This window comes from Ctenopharyngodon idella, chromosome 15, assembly GCF_019924925.1.
Source record: "Ctenopharyngodon idella isolate HZGC_01 chromosome 15, HZGC01, whole genome shotgun sequence".
Lineage (NCBI taxonomy): Eukaryota > Metazoa > Chordata > Actinopteri > Cypriniformes > Xenocyprididae > Ctenopharyngodon > Ctenopharyngodon idella.
Genome location: NC_067234.1, coordinates 14,870,499 through 14,892,334, shown reverse-complemented (window position 1 = coordinate 14,892,334; position 21,836 = coordinate 14,870,499). Strand labels below are relative to the sequence as shown.

At 38.1% G+C, this 21,836-nt stretch overlaps 1 protein-coding gene across 4 annotated transcripts in view; it reads right to left on the bottom strand.

The window, feature by feature from the left end:
* Positions 1–21,836, bottom strand: part of stard13b (StAR-related lipid transfer (START) domain containing 13b) — a 99,164-nt gene that overhangs the window by 47,552 nt on the left and 29,776 nt on the right. The window contains exon 1 of one of the 4 annotated variants that reach the window (XM_051862228.1): positions 939–1,333. The exons of the other annotated variants lie outside the window; for them this stretch is intronic. Coding sequence (XP_051718188.1) covers positions 939–1,062 — 124 coding nt within the window. The 5' untranslated portion in view covers positions 1,063–1,333. Of the gene's footprint in view, positions 1–938; positions 1,334–21,836 lie in introns of those variants that run through there. 4 annotated transcript variants of the gene reach the window in all.

The window sequence follows — 21,836 nt, the reverse complement described above, 5'->3', positions numbered from 1 at the left end:
TCACCATCCCCATGGCAGCCCGATCACATGCCCAAATAAACAAAGAACCTTGAACAAAACAAATATACAAACTGTTAAAGATTCAGATCTAATAACAACAGAGATTTAATTACTGTCAAATAAAACAAACAGATGGGCCACCATAAAGCACTCCAACAGAAGAGAGAAACTCCAATTTGAAAAGTGATTACTAGTGTTTTCCACTAAGGCACAACGTTGCATTGACTGACATCTAGTGGTCAAACATTGTCGTTAAGTGTCTCCGTTCTGAACCACCACAGGTTCAAGTCAATAGAAGTAGCCTAAATAGTAGTTTCTAAAATTGTTTAACACGTCTGCCATTAAATTTCCACTTTAACAAATAAGATTAAAAGCTGAAAGTACTGCCAGTAGAAGATAGATGATGCAAAACTCCCCATTCGTTGTGTAGAAAATGAAGTTGCTGTATACTTTTTAGTATAAGTAGCAGGCTATATTTATAAGGCTATTTTTAGGTCGGGTATGCTAATACATGTGCTTTAAATTATAGCCTATTATAAACGTAAAATATCTAACAGCCATATTTGTTGGCTAAAACAATGTTTTGATATGTTATTATGTTACCTTGCTCCATTAATTGTTTGACAAATCAATGCTTTGTGTTAGCTATAACTCTTTAAATGTCGCTGAAAATCCTATAAGGCTGTAGCCTATTTAAGCAGGTTATATTGTGACAATAATGTTAAATGAACTTTATCTTTTTATCGTAGGCAATAATGGTGGACATGTTCAGTTTAGTCTATTTTAAACTTCAACATCAATACTCCATAATCAGAATACACTAAATGAATGCAAACTATTCTTAATCACATGTTTGTGCAGGTCATCATATCGCTGTCATTTCGCATGAACGCTACAACGCAGGGACTCGCGTGAACTTTTACTACAGTGTCACTAACCTGCAAGTCGTCTCTCTCTGACACTTTTCCACAATAAATCCCAAGCTTTGGACGTGGATTCTCTGAGCTGCTCACTGAATGACCGCCTGAGTGTCAGTGTGAGAGACTTTCGTTTCGCTGTCATCGTCAATCAGCGCTCATAATAATCAATCAGTGGCTCGCGCGCGAACTCCCGTTATATCTCACAGATAGCGAGACTCCTTGTACTCTTCTTCACCTGCACCGCAGCCACAAACCGCAACGGGAAACTTTTCCGAAAAATAAATGCATATCGAAACGAAAAAATGTGGTAAAAATCTCCAAAATAATCCAGTTTAAGACACGCGTTGGTAAAGGACGCGCAGCCGCTGTCTGGAGTCGCCGTGTGTTGCAGAGCAGATGTGGGTTTGTTTGAAGTTTCTCCTTCAGCTTGTAACATATGATCACTCTCTCTCTCTCACACTCTCTCTCTCTCTCTCACACACACTCTCTCTCTCATCGCTCTCACTGCTGGAGGACTTCATTTCACAGCCCACCGTCAAGCCTCACCAAAAATCTCAGTTCATGCTCTCCATATTAGCTCATTTTGGTTAATTTTTCCCGAAAAAAACGGCATTAAGAAAATGCTGTATTTGTAAAAAAAAAAAAAATCGTAAAATATGAATAAATATTATATATAATGTATTTGTGGGAAATGTAGGCTATATTTTAGGCTAATTATTAAAATATAAATATCATACAGTGCATTTGTGAACAAAAATACATTATATTTTAAAATATTTCATATTAAATATAAACAATTACATTATACTATATTCTGACAGTGACTTTTCAAATACTCCAGGCAAAAAACACAGCTCACATACTCTGTTCTGGAGAACAAAAATATAATGTAACGTAACAATATAAGTTATTTCTATGTTTGATTGAAATAGTAAATACAAAGTGTACAAAAATGAAGGTACATATAGAGAAAAAAAGGGTCATGCTGAGGAAGGGTTGACATACCATGAACACTGACGGCTCATTTAATTATGGGCCTCTATGGATTCCATTTTGGACTCAGCATGGCATTATCATCATAACAGAGAGGAGACTGCTTTGTGTGACAGGTTTTCTGTCTGTAATGTGAAGGGTTGATCCAAGCTGAGATGTCTGGGATGGAAAAATTATGTGACGGCAAAAAGAGAAATGAATGCCTTTCACATAAATGACTACTGCATACAGTTAAACTCGTAACAGATTACTATCAGGGACTATTCTTCCTGAATCCAGGAATTGTTATAAAATGAATGAGGTTTAGCTTTGCTCTAACATAAAGTAGTGCAGTATTTGCTGTCTTTTGAGATCAGAGAGAACAACACCAGCGAGTCATGTGTCTAGGTAGGGAACAGGTAGGTGTGTGGCCTTTATTAAGGTGAGTGTTAATGCGCCTGAGCTTTATTCACTAATGGAGTCATCTGATGGGAAAAACCTCCTAGGAGAACATGGGGGTCATCTGCTGTGCTTCAGCTTACGTGTCAAAGGTCAGAGGTTAGGGCCAAACATTTCCCCTCTTGCGGGATCTGCAGTGGAATGCCTGGCTTGGCGATATGAGTGTCTGACCACTTAAAGAAAAGACTAGGAATTGGTGAGGTGACCAAATTTGAATTGAATATATATATATATATATATATATATATTAGGGCTGTCAAATTGATTGATTGTGTGTGTGTGCATCTGCGTGTATATGTACCCCTTAAAAAAAATCTTAATCATTTTAACAAAATAAGAAGGATCATGAAAATTGCATGTTAGTTTTTATTTAGTACTCTCCTTAATAAACTATTTCACATAACAGTTGTTTACATAAAGTCCACAAGACAAAAAAACAGCAGAATTTATAAAAATGACCCTGTTCAAAAGTTTACATACCCTTGATTCTTAATACCGTGTGGTTACCTGGATGATCTACGACTGTCTATTTGTTTTGTGATGGTTGTTTATGAGTCTCTTGTTTGTTCTGAGCAGTTAAACTGAGCTCTGTTCTTCAGAAAAATCCTCCAGGTCCTGCAGATTCTTCAGTTTTCCAGCATCTTTTGCATATTTGAACCCTTTCCAGCAGTGACTGTATGATTTTTAGATCCATCTTTTCACATTGAGGACAACTGAGGGACTTAAACACAACTATTACAAAAGCTGCAAACATTCACTGATGCTCCAGAAGGAAACACGATGTGTTAAGAGTCGGGGGTGAAAACTTTTGAACAAGAAGTTGATGTGCAAGTTTTTTTTTATTTTGTTTAAAGAACATATTTTTTCATTTAGTTCTGCCCTTTGGAAGCTACAAAAGATACTTACATGTTTCCCAGAAGACAAAAAAAGTACAATTTATTCTGTTCATCCAATTCAAAAAGTTTACATCCCCGACTCTTAATGCGTCGTGTTTCCTTCTGGAGCATCAGTGAATGTTTGAACCTTGTTTAATAGTTGTGTTTGAGTCCCTCAGCTGTTCTCAGTGTGAAAAGATGGATCTCAGAATCAGTCACTGCTGGAAAGGGTTCAAATATGCAGAAGATGCTGGAAAACCAAAGAATCTGCAGGACCTGAAGGATTTTTCTGAAGAACAGAGCTCAGTTTAACTGCTCAGAACAAACAAGAGACTCATGAAGAACCATCACACAACAAAAAAACAGTCTTGGATCATCCAGGTAACCACAGTATTAAGAATCAAGGGTATGTAAACTTTTGAACAGGGTCATTTTTATAAATTCAGCTATTTTTTTTGTCTTGTGGACTTTATGTAAACAACTGTTATGTGAAATAGTTTATTCAGGACAGTACTAAATAAAAAATAACATGCAATTTTCATGATCCTTCTTATTTTGTTAAAATGATTCACATTTTTCTAGATTCTGCAAGAGGTATGTAAACTTTTGCGCTCAACTGTATATACATACATACATGAACACACATACATACACTGTATATATATTTATATATTATACATTTATGTTAGATGTGATTAATCGCAATTAATCAATTTGAAAGCACTAATACATACATACATACATACATAGACAAATAAGGTTTTTAAAAGTGTAAAAAAAAAACATAATGGAGATATAATAAATTTTGAAGATTTGTTAAGTGTTAACAATGAGATTATGTGGTTTTTATAATCAATTAACGCTGCTTTTGTCATTTTTTACAAGATGGACAAAATTTCTCACTAAAAAAGTCATTCGATTTAACCAAAATTTCGGTTTTACTGAATGACGCTTTTGGTTATACCGAATGACGATATGTTCAAACAATGCTAACAGGCTGATATCTAGCTAGCTAACAAAAGGACAATCAAACATTTTATATTTAGTACAAGTTTTTAAAATATTACAACATTTTCCATGTTTTATAGCGGTTGTACCGAATGACCAGTTGTTTCGGGACATGCGTATGACCAAGTGAAAACATACATTTCTCAAATAGTTAAGAGAGAGTTTGTTATTTTGCTTCATGACCATGTGGTCCTTTGCAGGCATCTGAATGATGTCACATCCTGTCACATGATACTGACCACATGACTTGATCCAAAATAGTCCCTTTATATTGGTTACTCCGAATGACATCAATGAAATTCATTTTTCCGGACATTCTTTTTCATAACAAAGCAACGACTTCTACACATAATTTTAATACCATTTTGCACAATGTTGATATATGATGATATAAAATCATGCCAGAATAAATAATATATACATTTATTACATTTTAAGATATTTTAATCACAAATGAAATGGCTGTATTGGCCTTTGGATGGTTAAACCGAATGACCTTTTGACACTTCAAAATCTTTAAAATACCTTTATATGTAGCAAAATATAATTAAAACCTTTTGGATTCAATAAAAGAGATCTAGTTGTACTACCTTATATACTTTGGATGTCATATCTTTGTTTTTTTATTATTATTAAGGCCTTTGGACAAAAAAAATGACCTGTCACGTCATTGACCCCTGATATATATATATATATATATATATATATATATATATATATATATGCATATGCATAATCATATGCATTTTAGAACTATATATAATTTAGTACAGTAAATAATACAGTAAATAGTGTATATGTAGTAAAAATAAGCATAGTGTATTTATAGTAACAGTTTATAAATACACACACACTACATTTTTTATCAGTACATGGATTTTACTACTGACTGATTATGATAAATTGACTTTTTCCGCTTTAGTTACTTTTTTTTTTAAGATGGATAAATAGATAGATAGACCTCTATTAAAATACACAAATACAGTGTTTCTTAACTAACTTCAATATCTTGAGTGGTTCAAAAAAATAAGATAACAAAATGAAGACCACCTATAAATGACAGCTTTCTATTCTCAGATTCATTTGTCTAACACAGACAGCTTAATACTGCAAAGTAAGGTTGTGTCTGTCCACCTCAGCAACTGTCTCACTCCATCACTGCTCCAGCTGGCTGTTCTGAGCCCTTGATCTCCTGTCTGTCAGCAGCTGATCTCTTTGAGAGACCCATCACTTTAAACTTCAGTACAGGGCAGGGCTTTCCATTATAAAACCATGCCAGGGAGCAAAATACCAAACTAGTGGTCAGCACAACCTTGACGACTCTCGGCCTCGCTGTCAAAGCAGTAGATGCTGAATGTGTTATCTGCTGTCTGTGCTGTCACGCTGCATTTCAAGCAATTTACAATGAAATAACCAGAAAGCATTAAACCATAACTTACACTCTATACAGTTTGATACGGATTCATAACCGTTCCAAATGTCTCATTAAATAAACTGATCTTGGAGATTAAAATCGAAATGGATATTGTGAAAAAAAATCAGTCAGCCCAGATGTGGATATATGAGTGCTTATATGAAGTAACTGAATAATTAGTTTCACAGAATTGCAGAGCAAACCCTCAACGTTTGCCAGGGAGAATATGAATGTCATGCAGATGATTCGATGGACTTCTGCCAGGCAGCACATTTGCACAGTAGCCAAGCTGGTGTCTCTGCATTCTCACCAGCATCGAGGTACGCAATTGAAACCACATGGACTGCCGAAATTCCTCATTTAAAAATATTTGAGCCTATTTAACGCGAGCCTTTAGTCGCTGTCTGGTTCTGTGCTCAGTAATGGGGTCATGAGGGTCACGTTCCTGATCAAAGCCTTTGACAGGAAACCCCACGCTCATGGCTCCGTGCTATCATTCCCTTTGCTGTGACGTTTTCAGCATAATAAGATTGTTGATATCGAGGATAAGATTATTAAGGCTAGTATATAGGAGGATACACACAGGAAGCAGTGACATAAGGGGAGGAAGTGGTTGTCAGAATGTGAAAGGCTGTCCACACAAACCCACTGGGGTTGCTTGTTTTGGCAAGAACCCATCAAGCTCTTATCTTCTTTCCAAACAGACCCTTTAGACTGCATATGCAAATACAATGTACTTTGTTCCTCTTCAAAGTCACCATGAAATGGACAATTCCTTCTTTTTTTTTTTTTGGATATTGTAGTAGTTATCATAAATAATTTCCGTGCACATCATTTAAAAAAAAAAAAAATTAATTTGCCCTCGTAATATTTAATAAAAATAACTTCCCCTCCCTCTTGTATCGACATCTCTTCTCTTGACATGTTTACTGGTGCGAGAGGGCGGGACAACCTGTCACTCACATGACATCACTGCAATTGAAAACCACAACCATCCAATGATCCAATCAATTCCCGATTGGACAAAATAAAGGCTCACCCAACATTTTTTCTTGTTCGAGAAGCCGTTTTACCTGGACATGTCACAATAGGGACGAAAAGACTATCGCAACTTTCGTTTCATGCTGACTTTAAAGGGTTAGTTCACCCAAAAATGAAAATTTTGTCATTAATTACTCACCCTTATATCGTTCCACAACCGTAAGAACTTCGTTCATCTTCAGAACACAAATTAAGATATTTTTGATGAAATCCGAGAGCTCTCTGACTCGTCCATAGACCACCACTTTCAAGGTCCAGAAAGGTACTAAAGACATGAGACTGTCCTCCAAAACAAAACGACCCTATAGGCAGTTTTTCATCCACCTTATTACGACCTATATTTACGTTTTAAAGTCATGCGTGTTCATTTAAATGCAATGTGTGGACTTTTTACACCATTTGTCCTAATTCCATTTAGCAAAACTCATTTTGTTTTTATCAACGACTACACCTACCCCACCCCTAAAGCTACCCTTAGTGATTTATAATGCATATACACTTTATGAGCACATGCGTTCCCTGGGATCGAACCCACGATCGCTTGATCGCATGATTGCTATATATTACAATGCTCTGCATTAAAATGAAAGTGTCCTGTTGTTGATGGGGCGCAACTTTAGTAAACGCTCCTATGGGTCGTATTTCAGGGAAGTGACAAACGACCTATATGGGCGTATTGGTTGGAGAACATGTTGAAAGACATTGATGAACCGTCGATGTGACTACAGTGGTTCAACCTTAATTTTATGAAGTGATGAGAATACTTCATAAAAAACAAAACAGAAATAACAACTAAATACTGAGCCCGCATTCTGATGTAGAACCTGGAAGCAAACACAAAAAGTATTCTCGCTTCATAAAATTAAGGTTGAACCACTATAGTCACGTCAACGTTTTTACCAATGTCTTTTGTACCTTTCTGCACCTTGAAAGTGTTGATTATATTGCTCTCTATGGACGAGTCAGATACTTCTCGGATTTCATCAAAAATATCTTAATTTGTGTTCCAAAGATGAACGAAGGCCTTACGGGTGTGGAACGACATGAGGGTGAGTAATTCATGACAGAAATTTCATTTTTGGGTGAACTAACCCTTTAAGGTGCAAACTGGCTGAAAAGAAGTTTATCTGAAAGACTAGAGCACAATTAATCGTCACTAACCTCATGCCTTGTGTTGGTTCCCACACATCTAAATAAAATATGTATTCACCGCAAGTGGTTTTATTTAATCTACACTATGAATTATACATGAAACCACATGTGATCTTCTCTTGCACCTCTTGTTTGTTTGGCTACAAGCCCAGTGACTGCAGCTCCAGACTGACCACTGAGCTGCAATGAGAAAAGGCCCAGATGTTGAGAAGCTGATTTTTTTTTTTCCGGGCTCCAATTGGCCCACTCACTTGGCCGTGAGGTCCCAAGCCAGGCTCCAGGAATCCTCCGGGGGGATCACGCTTCCCAGCCTAATGCATTCAAGGCGTGGAATTCTCCCCCAACCACCCTTTTCTCCCACTCACACTCGCCCATCTTGTGCATGCACTATAAATTTCCTGAGCAAATATTCCCAAGCCAGGCCTGCAGTTTTCCAGAGAAAATCACAAATGTAATGTATATCTGATTTTAGATTGGGGGTTTGAGGGGGAGGAAAGGCCTTAAAGCAATAGTTCGCTAAGTGAATGTGATTCATTGTGTAAAAAATCATCAGGTCATCACTTTAGAATCATGAGATTAGACATATATAGTTAAATCACTGTTACACTAAGTGTAATTGAGTGACTGTGGTTATGTTTGGAATAGCATTACTGGCATACTACTCTTCCTATTTTTGCAGTACACCATATATGCAATGCACTTTCTAGAGTGGCATATTAAAGGGTTAGCTCACCCAAAAATAAAGTTTCTGTATTAATTACTCACCCTCATGTCGTTCCACACCCGTAAGACCTTCGTTCATCTTCGAAACACAAATGAAGATATTTTTGATGAAATCTGAGAGGTATATGACTCGTCCATAGACAGCAATATAATCAACACTTTCAAGGTACAGAAAGGTACTAAAGACATCGTTAAAACAGTAGACGTGACTACAGTGGTTCAACCTTAATGTTATGAAGCGACAAGAACACTTTTTGTGTGCAAAAACAAACCACTTTATTCAACAATATCTTCTAATAGCTAAATAAATTAATGAACATGTGACTGTACAGTATGAGCAAACAACTGAATCAATGAGTCAAGGAACAAAGAGGCAAATGAATGAATCAATTAAATAATCAATAAATAGTAAAAGAATCAATGGCTACTGGAAGATTTGCTAGCTGAATGAACAGAACGAACAAACTACAAACAAACAAACAGCTAAATCAATAGTAACAGAATCAACAGTCACCATAACATTTGCTAGCCACTTGTGACTTAACAAACAGAATGAATGAACTAAACAAACAAACAACTGAATCAAATGAATGAATCAATGGATAGTAACAGAATTAACAGCTACAACAATATGTGACTGAATGAACCGTAATCAACTGATCAAACAAACAAACATCTGAATCATTTAATGAACAACCAGGTAAATGAATGAATCAATAAGTGAGTCAATAAATGGTAACAGAATCAACAGCTACTGCAATATTTGCTAGTAACTTGTGGCTGAACGAACAGAATGAATAAAATTAATGAACAAACAAACAACTGAATCAATGAATGAATCAATGAACTGTAACAGAATCAACAACTGCTTATGCTATAGCCACTTGTGACTGAATGAAGAGAATGAAGAGAATGAACGACTGAACAAACAAACAAACAACCAAATGAATGAATCAATGAATAGTAATGGAATCAATGGTCACTATAATACTTGTGACTGAACCAAAAGAATTAATTAACTGAACAAACAACTGAATCAATAAATTAATCAATGAAAAGTAACAGTAAAAACAGCAACTGAAATATATATTTGCTAGCCTCTTGTACCGAAATTAACAGAATGAATTAACTAAATGAACAAACAAACAACTGAATTAAACAACTGAGTCAATGAACAATAACAGAATATATAGTCTCTATAATATTTGCTAACCATTTGTGACTGAACAGAATTAATGAACTGAACAAACAATTAATGAACAACCAGGTAAATTAATGATTTAAATGAATCAATAAATAGTAACAGAATCAATAGCTACTACAATAATAGCTATTAACGTGACTGAAGAACAGAACAAATAAACAGAATAAACAATGGAATTAATCAATAAAAGAGTAACAGAATCAACAGTGACTAATATTTGCAAGTCACTTGTGACTAAACAAAATGAGCGAACAACTGAATGAACAAACAACTGGATCAATGAATGAATCAATGGACAGTAACAGAATAGTCACTATAATATTTGCTAGCCAATTGTAAATGAATGAACAGAAGGAACAAACTGAATCATTAATAAACAAATAAACGAATAGTAGCGCAGCCATCATATTTTTTTTAAGTCACTTGTGATCAGAGCATGCTATACTTAGTGAAATAATGTAGACAATCACACAAAGAATTACACACACGGACCTCATGAAGGGGCCAGAGGGGGTCTGTGAATGCTATTGTTTCACTGTTGCAAACTAGCAGTATGACAAAGCATGTAATGCTGTCAAGTCAGAATCTGTTAGGACTCAACCAACCACAGAAGTCCATGGGAAAACATTTACAGTCACACACACCACCTGGCTTCTATTAGCAGAAAGGGGATTATAACACACACACACACACACACACACACACAGTGCCCTCTTACCCAATTTGCATGTACGCAAGCTGTGATTTGTGCACTAGAACACACTGTATGTGCCTCTGTATGTGCAAAATTTCATATTAATGGAAATGACTCAAGCTGTCTACTGGCTGAATGCAATATAAGTGGTTACCATCTGATTTCAGTCAACATTTGATTTAATTTGTATCACAAAAAAATCCAATGACATCTGTACAGCCCAACCCGACCCAAAACAACAAACAAGCAAAGAAACAAGCGAATCAAATGTTCTTTTCATACCCTCTTACATCTTTGCAGCAGACTAAATACAGCTGAGAAGAATCTTCTGGTAAAGCAAGATTGGAAATTAATCCTAGATTAGATTTAAACTTAGAGATTTAAACATAGACTAAAATCTATTAAATCTCTCAGAAAGAAACAAAAAACTGATTTTTCTGACTAGCAAAACATAACAGCCAGCCAAATCTCCTAAATATCAGGCTGTTCACTTACGACGCAATAAATGAATAGGGCAGAATTATAAAAAAGAAAACAGAAGGTGATCCAGGCGAGATGCTCGGCACAAAACCAAGAGCAGAACATCTGTTGATTCTTTACTATTTGTTGCCTCTTTGATTGCAGGGCTAAATTGTTTAATAAGCACTTAACCACAAGAAAGCCCCACTATCCTGCAGGGAAACAGCGGCTTTGCATAACTGTACGAGCATGAGCCTCAGAAGAGGCTGAAGTGTTTGGATAAGTAAAGCAGCCTCAAAATAAAAAAAACTGCAATGTGTTAATACTAAAGGCCAACAATATGCAAAAGTGCTAACACAATGATTTCACTTTTACATTGTCTTCGCATTTTAACAGTTTGGAATTAAACATCTGAATTTCAAAATTGTATTGCTAAATTAGGACAATGTGGTTATTATTTGCAGTAAAGCCAAAATGCTGTACAAATACAAACTTGTATAAATTAGTTTGTGTTTGTATTTAGTTTTTTATTATTATTTTTTTTTAAAGAAACTTATATTTTGTTCAGCAAAGGCACATTAAATTGATCAAAAATGAACGTAAACACATTTACAATGTAGCAAAAGATTTCTATTTCAAATAAATGTTGTTCTTCTAGCATTCTGTTCATCAATGAATTCTGAAAACAGACATCAGGGTTTCCATCCTTTATTAAGTAGCACAACCGTTGGTAATAATAAGAAATGTTTCTTGAGCACCAAATCATCATATTAGAATGATTTCTGAAGGATCATGTGACACTGAAGACTGGAGTAATGTTGCTGAAAATTCAGCTTTGCCATCACAGAAATAAATTACATTTTAAGATATTAAAATAGTGAAATGATAGTTTAAATTGTACTAATATTTCACAATATCACTGTTTTTACGGTATCATGTTCAAATAAATGTAGCCTTGGTGAGCATAAGAGACTTTAAAAATCTAAAAAATCTTACTGATCCCAAATTTTTGAATGGTGCATATGTACAACAACACACATTTTACTTTAAATATTGCTTCTGTTCCTGTCTAATTACTCTGCATATCCTGCTTTGGAGTTTCCTTGCAGTATTGGAGGTGGATTTTAATTCTGACAAGAATTCAATTCCCAAACACACAAACATACAGTTCCATCAGCTCTGGAATTGGTTTAATACCTTCTTCGCTTCATTTTAAGTTACAAAACAAAGCTCAAAGAGAGAGAGAGAGAGAGAGAGAGAGAGAGAGAGAGAGAGAGAGAGAGAGAGAGAAGAAGAAAATGTTCCAGCTGCTTATATTGTTCTTGGACATTTATTCATCCTGGGATTTGCAGAGCACTGCATGTAATTGATGGGGATTGCAGAGGTGACAAGTCTTGTACAATGGGTCCTGATCCAAATTAGTGGCCGTTCAATCCCTCTACGACATCCCCTATTGAGAGGAAATCACACTCTGGCAAGCATGAGTTAATCAAATTATAATGGAATTATTGAGAAAGATTCCTTACCGCAAGTACCTGCGATGGTGCAGTAAGGAATTAAAATGTTACATTGTGCAAATTGCTTTTTAAACACAAAGGCATGGCTGTAGGTTACCAAATAATCCATCAATCCTTACACAAAAACAATCACAGGATTTATAAAACTTAATTGAGACCAAAAAGCAATACAGCATTACAAAATTCCAAACTTCCAATGCCAGCAATGGAAGTCCACAAGAAGCCACAAGACATTTTCCTTCTTTCCACATGTGGAATATTTCATGCTCTCCCTATGGCAGCGGCTCTCTTTACAGTACAGCCTGCCAGGCCACATGACAACCTGCCTGTAAATTTAACTCATGATGTCATTGATTTGGGCCATGCAGAAGCAGAGGGAGGCTAAAAAGATCACATAATAGCATACTTTCATATGTGAACAGAAAGTCCATACTTGCTTAGAATCAGAGATAAAGGCTTTTTATTTTTGCTGTTTTTGCCTTTATTGTAATAGGAAATTATAAGGTAGACAGGAAGTGGGAGAGAGAGAGTGGGATGGGATTGGGAAAGTTCTGTGAGCTGGGACTCAGACTCGAGCTCTGCCCACCAGGCTATCGGCTCCGAAAGAGATAAAGGCTTTTAAATGAAAACTATTTATTAGCGGTGCCTCAAATACCATAGAGTGCAACAGTGCCCGTCCCCTTTTTCCAACTTCACTGGTTCCGGAAGATGTGTTTTTCCATTAGTTTTTCCCATAGGGATTTTAAAATAGTCTTCGTTAAAGAGCCAATCAGCCACGAGGTGAATCACAACATTACAACCTTTGATTTGAAGCAATAAAGCAAAAACGTTTTTGAAAATCTGACAAAAAGACAAGGTACAAGACTGTGTACTTAACAGCTTTAGTGAGGGAAAGAACTACAATCCCATGAAGCACTGCAAACAGCATAATCAAATAAAAAATATAAAATATAAAACTACTCCTTTACAAATGTTTATTATATATAAAAAAACAATAGATTTTAAGTTCATTGCAAAATATGCATATATATATATATATATATATATATATATATACACTATATTGCCAAAAGTATTGGGGCACCCCTCCAAATCATTGAATTCAGGTGTTCCAATCACTTCCATGGCCACAGGTGTATAAAATCAAGCACCTAGGCATGCAGACTGCTTCTACAAACATTTGTGAAAGAATGGGTCGCTCTCAGGAGCTCAGTGAATTCAAGCGTGGTTTCCACCTGTGCAATAAGTCAATTCGTGAAATGTCCTCACTACTAAATATTCCACGGTCAACTGTTAGTGGTATCGTAACAAAGTGGAAGCAATTGGGAACAACAGCAACTCAGCCACGAAGTGGTTGGCCACGTAAAATCACAGAGCGGGGTCAGCGCATGCTGAGGCGCACAGTGCGCAGAAGTCGCCAACTTTCTGCAGAGTCATTAGCTACAGACCTCCAAACTTTGTGTGGCCTTCAGATTAGCTCAAGAACAGTGTGTAGAGAGCTTCATGGAATGGGTTTCCATGGCTGAGCAGCTTCATCCAAGTCTTACATCACCAAGTACAATGCAAAGCGTCGGATGCAGTGGTGTAAAGCACGCTGCCACTGGACTCTAGAGCAGTGGAGACGTGTTCTCTGGAGTGACCAATCACGCTTCTCTGTCTGGGAATCCGATGGACGAGTCTGGGTTTGGCGGTTGCCAGGAGAACAGTACTTGCTTGACTGCATTGTGCCAAGTGTAAAGTTTGGTGGAGGGGGGATTATGGTGTGGGGTTGTTTTTCAGGGATTGGGCTTGGACCCTTAGTTCAAGTGAAAGGAACTCTTAATGCTTCAGCATACCAAGACATTTTGGGCAATTTCATGCTCCCAACTTTGTGGGAACAGTTTGGGGATGACCCCTTCCTGTTCCAACATGACTGCGCACCAGTGCACAAAGCAAGGTCCATAAAGACATGGATGAGCGAGTTTGGTGTGGAGGAACTTGACTGGCCTGCACAGAGTCCTGACCTCAACCTGATAGAACATCTTTGGGATGAATTAGAGCGGAGACTGTGAGCCAGGCCTTCTCACCATCATCACTGCCTGACCTCACAAATGCGCTTCTAGAAGAATGGTCAAAAATTCCCATAAACACACTCCTAAACCTTGTGGAAAGCCTTCCCAGAAGAGTTGAGGCTGTTATAGCTGCAAAGGGTGGGCCAACTCCATATTAAACCCTACGGATTAAGAATGGGATGTCATTAAAGTTCATGTGCACATAAAGGCAGGCGTCCCAAAACTTTTGGCAATATAGTGTATATATACAAACATTTCATTATTTTGAAAGCGTAGGGAGATCAACTTGATTACGTCATTTGCAGTGCTTCATGGGAGTGGGTGGAGCTAAAGAGCTATTTTGACGCATGTTGCTTTTTTCGACTCTCTGATTGGTGTAATTTTCATACAGCATCATGGGTAATGTAGATTTTCACCAGGAATTCCACTGTTAAACATGATTATTTTAAAACTAAGTTGAAATAATGCAGGCTCACAGCTTCAGCAGAAGTAGTATAGGTTTGTCTCACTTCAGTCATAGTGACCAAATGGAGGTGCAATTTAAGAAGTTCAACCTATAGCAGCTAAAACGATATTGGACAAATCATTTTCTACAGTTTGTGAAGGATGGAGAGCCTGTGTGTTCCCTCTTATCTCTTTACTACAGAGGTCTGTTTCCATTAAGAACAAGTGAACTATAAATGCCTGAGCCCAATGCTGTGGTAATATATATATATATATATATATATATATATATATATATATATATATAAAATCCAAACGCTAAACTTTCTGGCTGCCACTCAAATAACCACATTACCTTTGTGTCACCATCAAAACATTAGTCTTGTTAAAGCAACAATCTATAAAACAATTATTGTCAAAGGTATCTCAGCCATCGTACAGTGAAAATAATGATCTAACAGTACTGGGTTTGCTTCTATGTGCACTTGCAGCCAGCTACTCATTTCTTTTGACATGAGTATTTTGAAAGATGTGGTGGAAACCAAGGTCAAAATAATAATGCCTAGCACTGGGTTGTTTTTACAGTTCCACCCTAATTTGAAGCACAATAGGTTCCAACAGTGGAAGCAGTATGCGAAAATATACACCCTTAGCAAATATAAAATATATACTGTAGATATAAAAGCATTGACCAACTAGTCTCCTTCAAGGACGTCACTCCCTTTCATCTCACAGTAAATCAGGCACAGATCTCCTGGTTTCAGTCTTGAAAGGGCTCCTTAGAGACAGACTGAGACAGGCCAGCCAGACAGAACTGCAGAGTGAGCAGTCGCAGCTGTTAGGGGTCACCCTCGCTGGCCACTAAGAGCCAAGCCACCCTGAATGAGAAAAAGAGAGCCAGTCTGGGAGAGCAGCTGGCTAGAGAAAGGATCATCCTGAACACATATAGGCAGTTTAGGTGGTTTACATAATCACTGCTGGCAGATACAGTAGGAAAGAAAAAAATAAAGGAAAGCAAAACAGGAAGGGAAAATGGGAAGAGGAAAAAAGAAAAAGAATGGAAAATGAATAAGAAGATGAAGTGGAAAAGGAAAAATGAGGGAAGAGGAAAGAAGGTAACTACAAGGGTAAAGGAAAAATAATAGAAAAGGAAGTGGAAATTGAAAAAAGAAATGGGAAAAGAGAAAATAAAAGAAAAGCAAGAGATAATAAAAAAGGAAAGGAAAGGGAAGACGAAAGGGAAAAAGAAAGTGAGAAAAAGGAGGAAAAGGGAAAAAAGGTTAAAGGAAAGGAACAGAAAAGCAAAGTAAGAATAGGTAAAAGAAAGCTAAATGAACAGAACATAAAGGAAAAGACAGAAAGGGAAAGGAGAAAAAAAGGGAAAATAAGAAAAAGGAAAGCTGTAGCATGGCAATGCTGAGGATTATGGGACAGAGGAAGTGCTACAGGTGATTAATGTGCACTTAGTCTTCTGGGCATATTCGGTCAATACAAATTGCATTAGCTAAATTAACTCTGTTACTAATGAAATTGGAAATGAAATTGATCATTACGATGTGATTGATGCGGGATGAAACTAAAATAGAAGAGCAAAATCAATAAGTCATATAACCATAGCATACATCATATCCAAAAAGGCAGATTGATAATTTCCTTACAGTGATGGTTGCATTGATCATTTGTGAGCATGCAGGGTCTTTCTATTTACTCTATTGCAATAGCCCCTATTGAGAGACATTTTGTTCTCAGCAGAAACGGATTTGCAATAAATTTAATATAACATAATTGCAGTGCTTTTTGTTTTGTCTGAAGAGGTGAAATTGCTTTACAGCTTTATTTAATCAACTGTAGACAAATTCAGTCTAGACAGAAAGATAGATAGAATGATAAAACGATAGACAGACAAAACGATAGATAGTATAAAAGACAGGACAATAGAATGATAGATTGAACAGAAAAAGTAATAAACAGAATGATAGATAGACAGAATGATAAAAAGATACACAGAACGACAGACAGATAGACAGACAAAAAATAGGTAGATAGATAGTGTGCTGAATGATAGAGCGATAGCACAATATCATGATAGATAGATGGAACAGCTCATCTACACATCTTCAATGTGGTCATTTGGAGAGCTTCCTCCTAAAGCTGATGTGAGAACAGAGTGTCCAAAGTAGAAAAAGAAAAACCCTTCAAAACCTTCAAAACCCTTAAGTCTTACTTTGTTTTCATTCAGTGGCTGAATGGCTTTGGATTTTCTTTGTCAGAGCAGACTAAGGACATTCGTTGAGAGAAGGAACTCCGTCTTCAGAGCTGTCTGTCCAGGTTCTGGCTTCAGCACCAGTGGCCTCTAGCTGACAGTTCTGGGTCGCCTTTAACTCTGCCTGTGTCAGTCATGTCTCTCTTTGTGAGATGGGAGGTCTGACAAGGTGGTGTTTACCATAACAAAAAGACTATGCGCTTACTTAAAACAGTGCTGAACAGGGACAAATGAAGTATGTCCAATTCCAAAGTGTTAAATCCGTGTTTCATCACACACACACACAAACATGAACAACGTCTTGTCTCCTTACAACAAAAAAACAAAACAAAACAAAACAAAAAACAAAAAAACAAATCCCCCCAAACAAAAAAATGCATATGGGAATTTTTCCAAGATTTAAGCCCCTACATAATAAACAGTGTATCCTTTCTTCTACAACATAATTTCAAACAATGTGGTGATTTTGGAGAAGAGGTCAAACTTTGTTTAAATCTGAGGAAAGACAAACATCTGAAAAAAAAAAAAAAATGAAGCAGGTCAGGGGGGTTGAGTAATTTTCCATATGTCTGGCTGTTGCATTTCTTAAACATGAGAACTGAGGAATCTGCTGTATAAGTCACGTCATATCTGGTGATCCTGCATAGAGTCATATAGCTTAAGATGTGTATTATTAATTCACATCTGGTCATAAGATGGGCCTCTCAATCGATAACTGACATGTCTAGACATGGATAAAAACAGTTTCTTTGAGTACAGCTATCAAACCCTTCAGAGGGGGAGGGGCTGGTGCATGAGAGGATGTGCATTTTATGTATAGTCAAGGACTCCAAAAATTGAACAGGGTTCTTGAATTCTTCACAGGGGTCTGGCGCTGGTCTGCATCAGAGCTAATGGCCTTTTACGAGGTACAGAGCTACTTCTGTTTATAGGACCCTGCGGGGCCGGTGGGTGGGTCAGAGTGACCATTATAGACAGGAACTTGGTTATGTGGCCACAAAAAAAAAAAAAAAAAAAAAAATCTTGGATCCAGGCTCATTCGGAAATTGTTTTTGTTTAAACTGTTGCACTGCATCTTCACATGTAAGTGAAAAAGTAAAGTATGTAATTTTTTTTTTTTTTTTTTTTTTTTTGTCAAAATAAAGTATAAATATTAGCTTGATAAAGAAAAAAAAAAAAAAAAAAACAGCCTTTAAGTTTTACGGTCAACAAGACAAAACAAAAAGCTATTTGGAGCCAAATGTTATACTAAACTGAGTGTGAATCAGTTTTTGCTAAGAACAGAATGTATCTAATGATTTATTTGATAATCCGATGTGTGTAAGTCAGCATTATTAACATTAACTAAAAGTAAAAACATAAAAATATTTTGTTACTTGAAATACATGTTAATTGAAATTGTTTTTAAAAATTAAAATTTCTTTTATTTCAGCAAGGCCAAATTTTCTTTTTTTTTTCCTTGCCAAAAAAACAAATGAAAAAAAAAAAAAACTAAATGGAGTCAGAATCACATGTTTAAACGTGAAAATGTCATTGGCCAATGGCAGTCTGGGAAGTCACTACCAGTGTGACCATGAGTATAAAAGGGCAAATGTATCAGACATCATCAACTTCTTTGTCTGAAGGAGACGTAGACAGGCAGGCTCAATGCATGGCAATGAGACGCAGTGTCTCGTTCCCCTTCTCAGGGAATCATGGTTACATGTGTAATCTGAGATGTTCCCTTTCGAATGGGAACTTACACTGCGTCCTCTAGAGGACACTACGAGGAACAAATGCCGTGCTGAGGGAATGACTGCCTAATTGGCTGGGACAAGCACAGACAAGGACTCAATGGATTTTGATGCCGGAGTCAGATTCCCTTACTCAGGTCTGCCACGGAATTGTCAGTGACACTATTCCTTACGGCCACCACCCAAGTTCCATGCCCTAAGAATGCTAATGCTAGCCTCTGCCCCATTATCTTTAAGGAAATACTGGCACAGGGAAACAATGGTTCCCTCACCTGTCACTCACAACCAAAGGGAGCTGTCTACTTAAGGGACCCGCTATCAGGGGGAGACAGCTTCAACCTTAGTGTTGACTCATGAAGGAGCTGCCTGCTTAGAGACCCAAACCCTAGGGAGGCAGCCGTGGCTTCATGAAACATAAGGGAGCTGCCTACTTAATGAACCTGCCATTAGGGGGAGACATTAACCTTATATAGCTAGGGGATCTGGTTCAACCCCTAGACACCTCAATGTAGCAAAATGCTCAAACCTTGTCTGACCTAGAGTCAGCATCTTGCAAGGCCAGCACTACTGAATTTAAGGGTGCTCAACCAGTGAGTAGAGATGCTAGCTCGAGCAAAACCACTTCTCACCAGGGCCCAGAGATGAGTTCCTCTGGGGAACTGAGGACTCTATTAAAAAGAAACCCCATAAGGGAAGGGTGAACTACACCCACTAGAGGACACTAGTAAACAGCTGCATTAGTGTCAGTTGTGCTAGAGTCTACGAAGTCTGTCTGAGCCGGAACAGAGTGTGGCGGACCCAAAGAGAAGGTATGCCTGTAACTGGGAGGGTACACTCCATGTTACCCAAGGGAGCTTCCCACTTACATAACCCACCACTAGGGGGAGGAAGTTATTAAGGAGTTAAAGGTATTAAGGAGCTTCTTACTAAAAGGAAACCCCTCAGGGGTGTGGATACTCCATTAAATACCCCTGAAAGAACTTCCTAATTAACCACTTAGGGAAGGAAGTTACACTTCATGGGGGAGAGACAGCTACAACCTTAGTATATTGTAATTACTTGTAGAGGGGCTGCCTGCTTAGAAGCATAACCTCCAATAGGGGAAGAAAGCTTCATCCTTAATACATTGCCATGGGTCCTGAAGGAGCCTTCTATCTATTTTTTCTTTTCTTTTTTTCAGGAAACTGCATCCCCCAGTGAAGAAAGCTAGGGAACGAGGACCTTACTTAAAACTTCAAAGGGGAAGGTGCTACTCGCCCTGCCAGCCTGTTAGAATTAGGGAGCCTCTACTAAATGAAAAACTCCATCAGGGGTGAAGAGGCTCCACTAATTACCAGCAAAGGACCTTCCTACTTAAAGGGAGGGGCCTCAGGACTTTAAAAGGAGAAAGTTAAGGAGAAAAGGAGAAAGTTACACGTCGCTATCTAAGGGAGTTGCCCACTTAAGGGGCTCGCTATCAGGGGGAGGCAGCCTCTACCTTAGTACCATGCAATGACACAAGAAGGAGCAAGGGATGTGAAAGGAGGGAGGATGTTATTTCCCTCCAAAGTGCAGTTATTTACCAGCACACTTACTCTCAATAACCTCCCCCAAATCCTTCTTAGTCCTCCTCTGGTCATGCCTTTTCTGCGTCCTACTCCTCCTCGGAGGAGAGGTAAGACTGGCGATGCTCTACCTCCCAGAGGTTTGAGGTGCAGATCTGGAGTGGTGCAGTATATTTGGTGACCCAGAGAGCAAGATCTGTGGTCTGGCTCAGCTCAGAGACCACTTCAGGGTAAAGGCCCTGGCCATCATTCAGATCTTTAAGCAGGTCCACCTGGTAGGCTTGCAACACTGCCATTGTTTGCAAAGCCCCACCAGCCTGACCCGCAGCCGTGTACTCCCTGCCATTCAACTGTGATGCAACCCACATCGGCTTTGATCCATGCTCATTCATCCCCTCAACATTCGTGTAATTCATGCAGTGAAAATAATGAATGCAAGCTGCACATTTATGGCCAGTCAGAAATCGCACGTCTAAGCGCCCATCAGCGATCTGCAGCCTCTCAAGCTAAAGCCTAGGATACACTGCACGGTTTTTGGCTGTCCCAGACGAAAGATTGCCATCGTGTTCATCGGTTCAAAGACGGCCCTTTTCCCGGTCTTGCGACCAAAGATTGCCTACGATCATTTTCTGACAGTGTCAGAAATTCAGCATGATCAACGCACAGTGTGTTTGCTGTGAAGACCTACATCTACTGACCAGCCAATGAAAATGCAACATGAAATAAATGCGACATGGCGCTAAAACTTAAAACTGCTTACCTCAAGCTCTTTTCCCTTCTTCTTTTGCAACTTCCTTTTTTCCATCACATATAAAAACTACAACTGCCAAAGTGTGATTCAACGTGGTCTTCTTGTTTACCACTAGCGCATGCTGATGACATTTTATTCTTCTATAGAAACTCGTAGGCCTACGAGTCAATAGGTGTCATCATCGTACAGTCTACATGCATGTCGTACCCAAGTTTAATAGATCCATGTCGTACGGTGTGATAAAGTAATGAACTTATAGGATTGCTAAAATCGTGCAGTGTATCCCGGGCTTTACAGGGGAGATTTAATCTCTCTGTAGTGCGAACCATAACTCCCAGCAGCTCATCGTATGCAGGGCAGGCAGGCTGAGAGGGCTCCATAAGAATTTCTTTGCCCTCCACAGCCACATCCTGCTCTTCCTGGCTGGAAGCCAAATGAGTGCTGTCTGTTAGATCGGATAACTCAAGAGAAAGGACATCTGCCTCAAGCAGCTTTCTTAAGTGAGCGGCAGGGGAAGGAGAGATAGCCATACCCCGATTGAATTCCTCTGCCAGCTCGACCTGCGATCCTCATGATCTGAGTCTCCGCTGGGCCTCAGCTGCAGCAGATCCC